General features: G+C 36.0%; 1 protein-coding gene across 1 annotated transcript; it reads left to right on the top strand.

The window, feature by feature from the left end:
• The first annotated feature begins 6,073 nt into the window (after window positions 1-6,073).
• LOC103830945 lies at window positions 6,074-12,946 on the top strand. The gene is made up of 2 exons (XM_033275518.1): window positions 6,074-8,867; window positions 8,953-12,946. The coding sequence occupies exon 1, from the start codon at window positions 7,103-7,105 to the stop codon at window positions 7,523-7,525; it is 423 nt and encodes a 140-aa protein (XP_033131409.1). The 5' UTR covers window positions 6,074-7,102; the 3' UTR covers window positions 7,526-8,867; window positions 8,953-12,946.
• Window positions 12,947-15,517: the final 2,571 nt, after the last annotated feature.

The raw sequence follows: 15,517 nt of genomic DNA, 5'->3' as shown, positions 1-15,517 counted from the left end.
TGTTGATAGACAATTGTGATTATGTTTTTTCCATACTCTTACAGATGAATCCTTTTTGGTCAATATTTGAGTTTCTCTTAAGTCTCAACGAAAGAATGTTAAGAATTGGCGTCTTTTTTTTTGTCTACGATTAACATTCCATACACTTACAGGATGTGCAGCTGTTGATAGACAATTGTGACGTCTCTTTTTATTTTGGTGCGAATGTTAAGAATTGACGTCCTTTTCTAACTAAGCTCAAAAACTTTTAAATAACAACATTGTAGTGAATGATTAGTTAGGCTTTTCAATTGTTTAATTTTATTTATTTTTAACTTATCAAAGCTAACCAATTATGATATAGTTTTATTTTAAATAGTCAAACATACATAAAAATTCTACAAATTTATACCAATTATTCTAAAAAATACAAAAGAAAAAAATTTGTTTAATGTATATTTGGTAAAAGGCCTACCTCTCTGTTATTTAAAATAGAATCTGTAAAAGACCATCCATTATATAAAATAAATTTCAAAACTCATAGATAAAGTTTATTAATTTTAAGAGTACTATATTTTCGAATTTTAAGAATTATTTTTAATTTTAATTTGAAAACTTTTAATCAAGAAAAAAAAGTAAATCTCAGTGGCTTAAATGGTGGTCTTGTGAGACCCACATTAATATTGTTTTAGAAAACCAAACACATTGGTCTCTGTTAATCAAATCAATGTACTGTACCACGACATAACGTTTATTAAGCAAGATGTCTTTCCACAGTCTCGTCTAAACTTATTTTTGTGGTCTCATCTAATTGCGTTATGATTACTTCTTTAGAAGGTGATGAGCACAACTAAGAAAATCTTTGAAAAACACAAAAAAAAATGGCATGATATAGAAGAAAAAAACACAAAAAATGGCAGAGAAATATAATCGAAAGTTATGATGTAACATCAGAGTTTTTTGTCATCTTATCTAAGATGGTAACCAAATCCTGAAAAATGGTTTTAAGAAGTATAGTGGTGTGTCTAATTTAAATGAGAAAACATTCCAAAATATATACATAAAAATACAATAATATATGAAATAATTTCACATGGGAGACTTATGAGCAAGAGACAAATGAATCCATGGAGAAGTATACCTGACAGAAGCAGGCATTTGAAGTAAAGCAAAAAGTTTGGTGCAAAGGGGACATACCCACTTTTAAAAACTTTTTAACAGCATCCAATTAACATGACATTTATGATTTAGTTTTAAAAAACATATTAGCATAATTTGTTCTAAGTTCATAGACTCATCATCATTTACCAACAACATGAGTAACCAATATTCTAGAACCCATCAATATACGTATGAGAGTGAAAGAGAAGCAAATTCAAATTCTCTCTTTTTAATCTTTTTCTCAACTACTCACCCACCTTAAGTGTCGAAAGGAAACAATATCAAATTCAACAAGTTATATATAATCTAACATTGGCCGACAAATTAGTGTAAGCTTAATCCCATTACTAATGAAATAACGATGTTATAGAGAGAAACAGTACTCACACGTGTAGGATCAAGGATGAATGATAGTACAAAGACCCACATGAGAAAAATACAAAAGAGTCTCCCAAAGAAACAAGCTTGGAGGCATTTACGATGTGTACAGTTTCCTCATATGTTTCCACTCATGAGACCCACAATGCGTATTATTATATGTACTATGAGGATCCAATTTCGTAAATTCCAAAATTGAAATTAATTTAAATGCTCAAAAGAAGGGTCGTCAAAGTCTTACTACACCATCCCCCGTCGTTATTGTTCCCCGTCGTTATTGTTATATCTGGAAGCTACCACACTTGATTTGCTTAGCTGTAACCAATATGGATTCCAAATGACTGATAATATGAATTTTCTACAGTTTTCACATATATTAAAAATATACGTAATATTTACAATTAAATATATTATTTTTACTATACATTTTTCAAATAACTATTAATAAACAATGTTTAAAAGAAAATCTATCTTTTGAAAACACCAAAGGATATCAATAATCCGGTTGCATGACCTTCAATCCAAATGAAAACATTTCTATATTTTGGGAGGGAGAGAAACCAAAAGGCTGCAACACTTTTTATGACCAAGACAGGACTGGGAAAGAAGAAGAAGAGTATTAAAGGAATGAGGAAGAGGAACAGCTCCGAACCTAATTAAGAAAATGAGTTTTTTTTTTTTTTTTTGTGCACAAACTACTTCATTTAAATTAAGGGTTCGTTACAAAAGCTTTCAAGGTTTGCTTTGCCACCATATCAGCAGCCATTACAGAGCTTCTGTTTACCCAATGAAAGGAAACTGAACTAAAACATTCCGATAGAGTTCTAATATCCGAGAGGATTCCATGCAAATCTGAGATGTTTGAGCCCTCTTGTATTGCTGTCACCAATATCTTCGAGTCCGATTCAAAGGAGATTTGCTTGTAATCCCATAAAAGTGCCTGCTCCATTGCTGTAAGCATAGCTAGACCCTCCGCCACGAGGGGTGATTTCACGTGTGTGAAAATCTCTGAGTCTGATCTGACTTGACCACCACTCTGAGTTGTGAAAAACCAGGCTGCTCCCGCAGCCATCTTCTCTTCATTCCATGCCGCGTCCGACTTGCAGACTATGTCAAGTCTTTGTTCCTCCATCCTTTTAACTCTTCCAGTCTCTGTTGCCTTCGGTTGGATTTGGGCCGCTTCCCATTCCTTTGCCTCTACCAATGCCTTTGTAATCACTTCCTGCTCTGAGAAAACCTTCTCCCGAAAGATCTTGTGGTTCCTCGCTATCCATATAGTCCAGACAATCCAGGCCGCGATGTTACAAGTTTTAAGCCCAACTGGGGGAAGACAACTAGCTTGTTGCACCCTCTCCCATCCCGCTGTGAAATCTCCCACGTCATCCAACACAACACTGTCTTTGAAAGGCGCTTTTCTCCATACATCCTGCGCAAATTGACATTTGAAAAAGACATGCTCTATTGTTTCAATCTCACCACATCGTACACATACGCCGCTTGGGATAATGTTCCGCACAGCCAAGCTCTCATTCACCGGTAGACCTCTGTGCTTTGCTTTCCAAATTAGGAGCTTAAGCTTCATGGGGCTTTTAATATCCCAGATTTTCCTCATCCATTGGTAGCTTCCTTCCTCCCTGGGTGTTGGCTCCTCTGTTTTTCCTTCCACTGCGGCCTGATATCCTGTTTTTGTGCTATATACTCCCGAGCTATGCTTCAGCCATATCCTCTTGTCTGGTGCTCCTTCTTTGCTTGGTTTGATGCCATAGATTTGTGGGGCTGCGCTTGGTAAGGTTGCCTCAATCTTTTCTTTGTCCCAGCTGCGAGAGTTCTCCTGAAACAGTGACTTGACTAGATCATCCTTGGTTTGTTCAGTGGCTGGTCCCATAGGTCTCTCCAGCTTATTAGTATCTAGCCATGGGTCATTCCACAGTTGTATCGATTCTCCGTTCCCCACTGCCCATCCTAGATGCTTAACAATTAGGTCTCTGCCAATTAAAATGCCTCTCCACCCATGGGAACAGGAAGCTGGTGCGTGGGAGTCTAAAAACGAGCTATCTTTGCAGTATTTCCCCGTAAGAATTCTCGCTAACAGGCCATTCGGATTGGTCAGTATACGCCAGCTTAGCTTACCCAGCAAAGCGTCGTTGAAACACTGGAGATCCCGTATTCCTAAGCCCCCATCATGCTTGGATCTTGTTATTTTTGCCCAAGATATCCAGGACATCTTCTTGTGGTCATGATCCGAGTCCCACCAAAAGCGCGTTAATGTGGATTGTATCCTTTTGATGAGAGACATTGGCAACTTGAAGCAAGACATCGAGTACGTCGGCATCGCTGAGAGGACTGATTTGAGCATAACCAATTTCCCCGCTGCAGATAAGAACCGAGTCGTCCAGCCGATAGCTTTCTGCCGTATCCTGTCGACGATTGAAGTGAAAAGATCTTTTTTCCTCCGGCCAAAGTGCTCTGGCAATCCCAAATACTTCCCCACTCCCCCCTCCTTTTGGATATCTAGATTCCTCTTCACCTTATCCTTCAACTCCTGCGGTGCTTTGCGTGAGAAGGTAATGGCCGATTTCATTTTGTTAATCTTCTGTCCCGAGGCTTGCTCATACTGTCTCAGTATGTCGTTTAGTGTCTTGATGCTTTGCTCATTAGTCCTACAGAAGAACATCGTGTCATCCGCGAAGAGGAGATGATTAACTCGCGGACATTCTGTTGCCACTCTTATTCCTTGTAGAGATCCATCGATTTGAGCTCTTGCACAGAGCCCGGATAACACTTCGCTGCACAGAATAAATATATACGGTGACAACGGATCACCTTGTCGGATCCCTCTTTCCGGGACTACTCTCCCTTTGGCTGCGTCGTTTATCAGGAAGGAGAAAGACACGGTCGTGACGCATTGCAGTATCAATTGGATCCATTTCTGGTGGAAACCCATCCTCTTAAGCACCAACTCAATAAAATTCCATTCAAGCCGGTCGTATGCTTTGCTCATATCGGTTTTGACAGCCATGGAGCAACGTTTACTAGCTTGTGATGTTTTGAGGAAGTGAAGGACCTCGTGCGTGATGAGAACATTGTCGGATATTGCTCGGTTTGGAACAAACGCGGATTGATTCTCCGAGATCAGGTTTGAGAGAATCGGATGTAGTCTTCGGGTAAGAAGCTTAGAGATTATTTTGTAGTAGACATTGCATAATGCAATTGGTCTATAATCTGCTACAGTCCGAGTTCCTTCGCCTTTCGGGATCAGTCTAATATGGGTCTCGTTAATACCGTCTGGCAACCGTCCTGTGTCAAAGAACTTGCACACTTCCCGCACTATATCAGGCCCCACCGTGCTCCAATTAGCTTGGAAGAAGGCCGCCGAAAAACCATCCGGGCCCGGGGCCTTATCAGAATGGATAGAAAAAGCAGCCAGTTTAATCTCATCTGTTGTCGGGGCTTTGATCAACATCTCATTCTCCTCCGCCGAGATCACTGGGTGTAGAGCAGTGTTGACAATGTGCTCACGTTCTGCCTCCTGAGAGGTGAAGAGTTCAGTGAAATAATCCACGATAGTTCTAGTGATCTTGTCCTCTTTGTAATGAATTCCTCCGTCTGCATCTTCGATCACTGATATTAGGTTCATCGCCTTCCTTCCTTTGGTAGTAGCATGAAAATATCCGGTGTTTCTATCACCTAGACTTAGCCAGAGGATTCTGCTTCTCTGCCTCCAGTACTCCTCTTCAGCTTTGTAGGCCTCTTTCAATTCTTGGTTAATGATATCAAGGAGCGGTGGGTCGTTGCAGTTACTCGTCATAGCCTCTTCTAAGTCTTTCCTTCGCTCCTCAATAATTTCTCTGCTATTCCTCTGTTGCTCTTTGTTCCATCTAACAATGGCACTTCGTACTATGGCGATCTTCCTGCTTACCGGGGCTCTAGTCGCCTGGTTCCAGTGTTTCTCGATGATGTTTTTCACCTCTTGATTATCCTTCAATCTTCGATCAAAGCGAAACAGCCCTTTTCCTTTTCTTCTTTCAGTATCAAAGCAGGTGGCAATTGGTTTATGATCAGACCCCTCGAACTTTAGATACTCACATAATCCTGCATGGAAATCCTCAAACCATTCACTGTTCGCTACCGCCCTGTCGAGCCGGCATCTGACCACTTGCTCATTTCGTACCCCTCGCCAAGAGAGGAAATCCCCTGCATGCTTCAGATCATATAAGTCGTTGCGTGACATGAAGGAGCGAAGTTCGACGAATGATCCTTCAGATCTTTCTACGCCCCCTGTCTTCTCTTGATTATTTAGCATGTCATTGAAGTCACCGGTTAAAAACCATGCTCCGCCTCTTGCTTCATTTATCTCTGATAACTCCTGCCACATCATTTTCCTTTTGGTACAATTAAATATATTATTTTTACTATACATTTTTCATATTCCTTTTTGTTACTTGAGATTTTTTTTTCCACCCCAAGAGCTGAATCTTTTTACAGTTGTGTGATTGACTATAGGTAAGTGAATGAAACATAGAGGCTGTGACTGTAAGTCACGTATAGCGCGAGAAGTTTTCAGCCAAAGTAGATATTACTCTCAGTTCCACTGAAATCATTCTAGTCAGGTGAAAAAGTTTTTAATTATTTTTTAATTATTTTTTACGTTCATCACTGTTTATTAAAAATGAAATTCTTAGTGCTATTTTCCTCTTAGTTTTTGTAGAGTAAAAAAATAATGTTCATTTCAACTTTTTACTATTCTTTTCCTCTGGCACTTTTCCTCTCAATTTATCGACCTTAAATTACTCTATGGGTGTGACTAAAAGATATTAATAGAGATCAATATTTACTCTAGGTTGAGCTAAAATGTTACCAATCAAGTGGAACATAAGTTTTTGTTAGTAACTCCATGTACCCTACACAAAAAAAGAAAAGAGACTAAATATTACTTTGATTATACTAGAGACTAGAAATATATGATTTTACTCTAGATATTTCTCTCTCTCATATTTTCATCTTTTACATTTTCCACTAAGTTTTACTTTTTTATTTACTCTCATTTTTTTTACCAATCACACTCTATATTGCGCTAGTTTTTTCCAGTCAGACTCGGAGAGAGAGAAGGAAAAACTAGTAAATGTTTTGTCAACCCTATCCTTTCAATCCCGTATAGATATCTCTAATAAAAGGTTTGGGAACTCTAATATTCAATCCCGTATAGATATCTCCAATAAAAGAAATGGGTAAAAAGGAACCAAAATTTATAGAAAGTGTACTATTTTTTATTTCAAGAAGGCTAGCCTTTTCTCCTTCATATATATCTGAAAATGACTTGTCTTTTAGTTCTTCAATTGAGAAAAAACAATGGTGCTAAGTTTGCCATGTGGTGATACTCACTTATGGTATTCATTTATATGAGTGATTCCATAGGCTCCAGCTTTTCTTGATTCAGAAACACAAGAAAGGAAATAGATCAGAAAAAAAAGACAGTTCTTTAAAGCCAGAGGCAGCGAGAGACACAGAGGGTAAAGAGATTAGAAGAAGCCGAGGTCGTAAAGTTATAATAAAGAAAAAGCTTAGTTAACTTTTTGTGTTGGCAATGGAGTCTCCTAGTATACATGGAGGTGCTGAGGAGAAGAGTAGTTGTGAATCAGGATGGACCATGTACATAGAAGACACGTTCCATGGGAGCCATCACTCTGAAGAATACAATGACGATAATGGTGATAATTTCCGTGTAAAAGAAGTCGATGATGATGGTGATGATGATAGTAGTAAAAATGGGAGCGATGACTCCATGACTTCTGATGCATCTTCATGGCCTAGCACTCAGCTTCCAAGGAACACCAAGAATCATGCAGAGGCGAAGAATAGTAATGCCAAAAAAGTCAATCATCAGACAAAGAACAGAGCTAGCGAAAAATCCAGCAACCAAGAAGAAGAATCTGAGTTCAAGGCTAGAACAAGAACCAATGCAGCTAGCCGTGTACGAAGTAGAGACAAGGTGAGCAAAACGAAATAAGACTCATTAATACATGGTTTTTAGTTTCCATTGCTATATCCAATGTTCTCTTTGGCTCAAGGAAAAAGTTTTCTAGAGCTGATATCAAAATCATGTAGTTTTTTTTTTTTTTCATTTGAGATGTTATTTTGTAATTGCATTGCTTTCTTTAACAGGATTATGTATTTTTGCTAAAAGCAAATCCCGTTCCTGTAACTTTAACAGGATTATATGTACCTTATCCGCACATACTCCGTTCTAACACAAAGGGAACGAGTTCTTTAATCAGTGGCCATTCAAAAGCAAAACAAGTATACTAATTAATCACTCATCATTCAAACAGTAATCAGATCCAGACATTTGTGTTTCAGATAAAACAAAGAAGTTGATGACAAACAGGAGTTTCTTAGGTTTACCAAATGGTTCAATTGGTGTGGCCCCAAAGTAGCTAACACAGCTTAGCTTTGCCTGGCAAGAGAAAGTTCTTCCGCTTTCAATGCCTTCACATGATTCTTTTTTTTTTCCTTCAAAAGAACAAATATCAATCATTCAAGATATTATCAACTTTCACAAAACTCTTCATTAATTAGTAATTACTAGTATTTTACATGAGGCGAAGAGTAAGATAATAATCTAACCTATACTAAAAGGAGCATATACTGATCAGAGAGCCTGTCCACGTAGGACATTAAAATCATCCAATCAGGAGAGTCGTTTTTGACACATCAGCAAAACCTTAGAAATGTGGGCTTCGTTTTTTTTTATCTGATTTTTTCTATGGGCTTTTTATGTTTTCTCTATCAAAGTCCAGATGTCATCAGGGTTTTCTTCTTTTTTTTTTACGATCAGAAGAGTGTCGCGTGACTCTTCACATCTCACCACCTCCGGCAGTGTCTCTGTAACGGCCTGAGTTTTCGTCACCTGAATACATTAATCCATTCAATTACGTCTTATAAATCACTCATCCCACTCTCTCGAATTAAATCGACCATATTCTTCGTGTCGACATGCTATTCCATGACGAGCAGGTAACTACGGTGAGAAACCACCGTGATTTATTAGTTTTGTACGTATTTAACAATTTTGATAGTCCGATCATATTATTGGTTTGTCAAACCGATGAACCTAAGCATTGATTCTCAGGTTACAGAGAGCTGCTCACTTAGGATTGAATCAGCGCGAGGATGTCATCGACGTTTATACGAAGGGGCTTGATATCGATCCAAACAACGTAGCTTTATAATTATGTTTGGCAGACGCTCAAGGCTTTGCGTCGAGTCCACACACCATCTTGAATCCGTTTGGGGATGGTTCCAATGGCTAGAGATGTCGGAGAAACTAACGGCTGAATATTCAGCTAGAGGTTTTTTTTTTACACAGCCTGATTTCGTTAACAATTGGTAGATGGTGATGCAACCTCTTAGAGATTTGTTGAATGTTCATTTTAGGACTCAGGCGGGTGAAGCAGCGGCGGATCAGGAGGATAAGATGGTTGTGCCTCCAAGGAAGGAGCATGGAGTACAGAAGAAATAAGACCCGCAGCATGAACCTGGGCCGAACTTTGGAGAAGGAAAGGTAAAGCTTTAAACAAGAATGGAGAATTTTACATACAAGGACGTCGAAACAATATCAGGAATTACTCAGCCATGGAAACTGATGATGAATAAATCTCTTTATCACAAATCGTGCTGCTGTTCATCTGGAGATGACAAAGGTATAATATTTATGTATATGTGTATAGTTTTCTCTATATTAGTCTACAGTTTTTATGTGATTTACTTGGTACGTGGTTGAGTTTAAATGTGTTCATGTTTGATTCAGTATTATGAGTGAATCAATATATAGTTTTTATGTATATTAGTCTATATTGATTTGTTTGGTACATGGTTGAGTGTTAATATGATCATGTTTGAATCAGTAGAATGAGTGAAGGTATAGTTTCATTGATGCCACTGAATATGCCAGTGAGATGCAATTAACTCAGGTAGCTAGCTTAATTTTTACTATATTTGGTTGATGATTTGTGTTTTTGTTGGTTCACAGGTGGAGATTAAGAATCTGAATGTGCTTTAACCGATTACCAACAGGGCCAAGCCAACGAGATAATGGGAGAAGTAACTCAGGTAGCTAGCTAAATTTTCTTGCATAACGTCACCTTAGTTTTAAAATTTGGAAATGAATATTAGTACCCCACATCGTTTATATAGAGAATTGTCTTTATGCTTGAGTGTATTTGATGCCCTAGCTGTTCTGCTTGATGAGAAATTAGCAAGATCAGGTGTGACCAAAGGTGGCCTGTGGCCGTATCGACAAACGCTAGCCTCGAGTTAGTTGGAGTTAAAAAAAGATCTCTTAAGTCCCACACGTTTGTATCTCAGTTGAATATTTTACATTGTTTTACTCTGTGTAATTCCATGTCTGTTTTTCATAAATGCAACCTCTGGAACACATTTTTATTTTACCCATAAATGTGATGCTAGACAAAGTTACTTGAAACGCAAGGCCTATAACATATTTTTGGTTTGTTAACCCTCTTCACTAAATCGTTTAACATCTGAGAGCACTGACTATTGTTTGTTATTGTTCATGGGCAGGGAGCTAATGGCTTGCCTGGTGCTGGAGCTGATAAGACAATCCTCTCTCCTGTTGTGAAGAGAGTTGTGCAACAAACACAAAAGGCTGTACTGTTGATGGTGTGGTCGAGAAAGGGAACAGCTAGGACAGATCCACCAACTGACCCCCTGTTGATGCCAGAAACACTGGAAGAAGAACCAGCTCTGGAGGATTGTCACTCCGCTAAGAAGACCTGCATAAGACTTAAGTCTGACCTAAGGAGTAAATGAATTTGCGTTAAAACTTCTCATTCTCAACCTTTTTTATTTGAGTTTTTCTTCTTCTAAGTTTTAGTTTATTTCTTTAATCAACAAAAGTTTTAGTTAATTTCATGGGAAGTCTACTTTATCAGGTTATTAATTAAATAAATAAAAAAAATTTTCACTTTCAAATTTGTGTACCTTTGAGAATTGATTTAAGAGGTTAACCTTAAGCTCCATTATACCAATGGTAAAAACTATCTTATAATCAGGAAAAATAAACCTTTATATATATGAATGCCACCATTGAAACATCGCCTCATCTCTAGAAACAGTTTCAAGGAGATACATCCCAAAAACTTGCGGCCAAAAAAGTGACAGCCACAAAGGTAGTTATTCTGAGAAGCAGTTGATTCTGAATCGATTGATTATGTACATTCTTTAAGAACACATCAAAGTCAGAGACTCAGAGTTTCTACATGAAACAAGAATAATATAACCCCAAAACTGGATTTAAGTTTGAATTGGCTTGGAGTTGGTGTATTAATTTATTATTGTGAAAAAACTAGTTATTGTAATAATATGAAATTATTACTTTATATTTTTTCAACTATATGAAATTAGTTATTGAAAAATATGATACTCTTGGAAAAAATGTAGCTATTCTTACTTTATATTTTTTCAACTATATGAAATTGAAATAGAAATCAAATAAAAAATATAAATCATTTTATTTTTCTTAATTTTTTATTTAATAATTTTGCGTTCTCTAACAAAAATATTGTTAGTGGTTTTTTCAACTCAAACCAACAAAATAAAATTTACAATATGCGAGGGCTAATAAACAAGAAGCCGAGAACTTCTAAAGACAATATGTGAGGGCTAATAAACAAGGCAATGAAGGACATGATTATGATTAGTTCACTCAAGTACAAGCCAAATCATAAGTTGGAAGAGTTATTAAGAAGATGGTTTGAAGTAACAACTTATGAGATTTACATCTATAGAACAGTTTTTCAGTTCTTAAAAATGTCTGATTTTTACATAACATTCTTTTGATAGTTAAAAAAATGATCTTAGGATAAAATAGATTATATTTATTATTTTTAGTATAAAATAAAGTCTCAATGTTTTATAAAATTAAAATATATTTAAATATAAATAGTTTTAATGTAAACTCATCCGCCCGTAGGGCGGACCAATCCCTAGTAATAATAATAATACTAATACTAATACTAATAATAATAATAATATATTTACGATATTCTTAAAATGTGTTTTACCGATTATAATTTTGAAGATAGATATTTTTATGGAATTTAATTATGTGACAAGTTTTTTGGGTTTCTCACTTAAAACTAATTGGTAGGAAATGAAGTGGTCCATATCTTTTATATATTACTCAAGTTCCTAACATATTTTCAATGTTGGATTTTCTCTCCAACATTTTCCCGCGAGAGACAATGCTTTATTTTTCTAGTAATTTCGAATGAATTGAACTTTTTTTGGGTCATCAATTCGTGGGATGATTATGTCACTTTCTGAATAGGATTAATGAGTCAGGGTGTTGGTCTGCTCTGATACCATGACAAGTTTCTTTGGTTTCTAGCTTAAAACCAACTAGATCATGACCCGCGCTTCGGAAGCGCGGGATATTTTATTCAAAATTCTATGAACAATGTTACAAATATTTTTTTAATTTATAAATTTTTTGTCTATTTAATAATTGGCATTTAAATCAACACTTTTAAATCTAACTTATACCCTCGAGCCGGTAAACCTGTTAATCTGATATGTAATCCAATTTAGATTGGTTAAAGGGTAATGGGTTAAGAAGTTTGACTTGAATCCATTTTGAATATATCATATAGTATGGCTATATATATAATTAATTGGTTACAGAGTAATATACTGCATGGTGATTATCTCATAGACTTATTGGATGGTGGTTATGAAATCTCAAAATTAGACATTATTGCACGTTGTTTATGAAATCGATTGGGCAAGATTTTTTTTTTGAATATAAGGCATATGGACCAACTGATAAATAAATGCATATAAGGTATTAAGTTAGCAAAATAGAATAAAGAAATAATTTACTAATATTAATTGTTAACTAATAGAATCAGAAAATATATCATATCTAATAGTAAGTCCAACTTAAAATCCACCTAGAAAAAGTCACAATGTTTCTGTTTTAATAAGATAGATTAGTAGTAAGTGAAATGAACAATTTATCTTATAGATTACTCAATTTCTTTACATATTTTCAATGTGGGATCATCTCTCTAATATTATGTATTTTTGATTTTATTAGTACTTTATTGAGTTTTTTTTTAGATTTTAGATCAATTTAGGGTAAAAGTAGGCATTTTTGTGTCAACGAACTATATATAGTTGTGCAACATGTGTCACAAATTAGCCACTGGATGACTTCCCACCGAGTGATCAGGATATGTTTTATACAAAAACTATATAATTGAATTATTTTTCTTATGGGGTTTGAGATTTGATCTAACGATGCGATTCCCTAAAAAATATGCACATTTTATTCAAAACTGATCCGGACACAACATAGATCAAAAGTAAGAACAATGTAAAAAAAAAAAAAGTAAGAACAATGTAGCTTTGGACACAGCATATATCAAATGTATCCATCAGAAAAAAAAGTCTCCAAAATCGATTTTGCTTTAAGAACCCTAAAGAGAAAGAAAGTATTTTCTGATGGATACATTTCTATGTAGATCCGGACACAAAATAAATCAAATGTATCCATCAGAAAAGAAAGTCTCCAAAAACAAAAACAAAAAACAAGGAAGAGTTACTACTGCAGAGATTCAACTGAGAGCCAAAAGCTCAATAACAAAGTAAATTGATGGACCAGTCCGTAAAATAGCTTGGTGCATCTTGGAAAGTCAAAGCTGGTGATTTGTAATCAATGTACAGTAAATGTTTTGAAAATGAATGGAAAGTTTTAGGCTTGTTGAGGCACATTGAATTTGGGAGCAGAAAATAACAAAGATGTTTGAGCTGGCAGCTCCTTCACGTAGATGTGATTCTCAAGTCACTTGCGAGGTTGTAATCTCAAATCCACCATGCACGTGCAGAAGCAATAAACAATAGACGATAATGAAACAAGGGTGTCCAATAGGGGTGGGCGTTCGGGTATCCGTTCGGGTTCGGGTCGGGTATTTCGGATTTTCGGATATTTCGGTATAGAGGTGTAGAACCCGTTCGGGTATTTCTGTACTTCGGGTCGGGTTCGGGTATTTTTAGTTCGGGTTCGGTTATTTCGGATCGGGTTCGAATATTTAGATTTTGAAAAAAAACAAAATTAAATTTTCATTTTTCAAATTTCTTGTATTTAAAAATATAACTTTCACTTCACTAATCTTTTATTTTTAATAGATTGAATGGTTAATAGATTTGGACATAACATTTTGAAACTAAAAAACATTAATTTGATTATTGTTTTTAAATTTTGGATGTAACTTTTTGTTAATTCTTGAAATAAAAAATTTGACATGTATTTTAAGTGAGTAGCAAATCATTTTCTCCGTAATTGTATGTATATCTTATGAACTTAAAATATGTGTAGTATCAATATAAATACTTTATATAAAATGAGAGATGTAAACTAGAAATATAAGGTTAATTATACATATGTTCGGTTATTTTCGGATATCCATTCGGGTTCGGGTATTACCCGTTCGGGTTCGGATATCCAATCTGTCTTAATTCAATACCCGTTCGGATATTTTGCTACTTCGGTTCGGATTTCGGTTCGGGTTTTTCGGATCGGGTTCGGGTGCCACTTCGGATATCGGGTAAAGTGCCCACCCCTAGTGTCCAATGTAATTCTACCTACAAAATGTGAGAGAATGTGACTCAGTAAATGCACAACAACTCATTGGACCTGGTCTACCAGTTTAAACTTGAGGAAGACTCATTGGACCTGGTCTACCCATTTCTTTTAAAATATTTGGCCTCTGCACAAGCTCCTTTGGTAATCGAAAATGATATCCAAGTAAAGATCAACAAAAGAAACTATGTCGACTTGAAACAAAAAGCAATCACCAAACCAATCATTAAGAGGAGATTCAGTAAAAATGTTGAATTTATATTAATTAGAAAATGATTGTGAGTTACACAAACAATACACCTCAAAATGACTACACAATACACATTTGTCATTTGGACAAAGGTAGTATTGAAAAATATATGAAATATATGAATCACATGACAACGTTTTTGAATAATTTTTGTTATCTTGCTAATACTATAAGCACAATTTCAATAGCCGAAAATATGTCAAAATTTGAAATTTGGCAGAACCCAGTAAAAGTAAAACTACTCTGAAAAGTGGATTATAACACATACACATGATAAAAAAAAATATGAACACATAGATCAAGCATTTAAATGTTATGGTATATAACAAAGAAGATGTGAAAGCATGTTAAAACATCATCATAACTTGATGGGTTACAACTCACAAATATGTTATACTTGTTTGGTTATCGAAATCATGTTGTTGGTGATGTTGTCATGTCATTTATATAGTTCGTGAAGTTATCAATGATTTCCGTATGAATTTCCTTCTCATTAACACTTTTAATAAGCTTTGCGGTTGAATCCCTCACTCCCATAACATAAAGCACTCTTAGAAACGGTATGTTGGAAATTATGTTGGTTACGATGGTGGCTTCTGTCTTCCCCGACTCTGCATCAGAGGATCCGGTGGCAGCACCGTCACTTACGTGATGGTGGTGGCAAAATTCAATATGATGGTGGTGGTCGAAGGGACAAAAATTGGATTGAGAGGGACCATGTACTGCAAACCGCTGAGTTGCTGGTCTGGCTCATGTGACGTACACCATTTGCATTTAGGACAAAGGGCTTTACGAATCTCTCGTAAGCAAAGTCGGCACCACAATCAACCTAGCTAATGAAGTGTTAGCCACTGTTATTTTGGTTTTGGTATCCATAAACATAATCTAATGAATCGCTTCAGACTGAGATGATGTTATGACAAGATTATACTTCAACTGGAGAGTTGGCACTAAACTAGCAAGTGCATTGAGTTTCTTTCTACAGATTCTCTCATACATCATCATCGGATCGATAAGACAAGAAGATTGAGTCCCACACTCTGAATATTCATTATCTTCAAATTTTCGAGTTGTGAATAATTTAGTTA

This window comes from Brassica rapa, chromosome A07 (genome assembly GCF_000309985.2).
Source record: "Brassica rapa cultivar Chiifu-401-42 chromosome A07, CAAS_Brap_v3.01, whole genome shotgun sequence".
Lineage (NCBI taxonomy): Eukaryota > Viridiplantae > Streptophyta > Magnoliopsida > Brassicales > Brassicaceae > Brassica > Brassica rapa.
Note: the sequence above shows the minus strand (reverse complement) of the source record. Positions and strands in the feature narration are given on the sequence as shown.

Coding starts and splice junctions, on each gene's coding strand:
- LOC103830945 (XM_033275518.1), top strand. CDS start 7,103: ATGGAGTCTCCTAGTATACATGGAGGTGCTGAGGAGAAGAGTAGTTGT.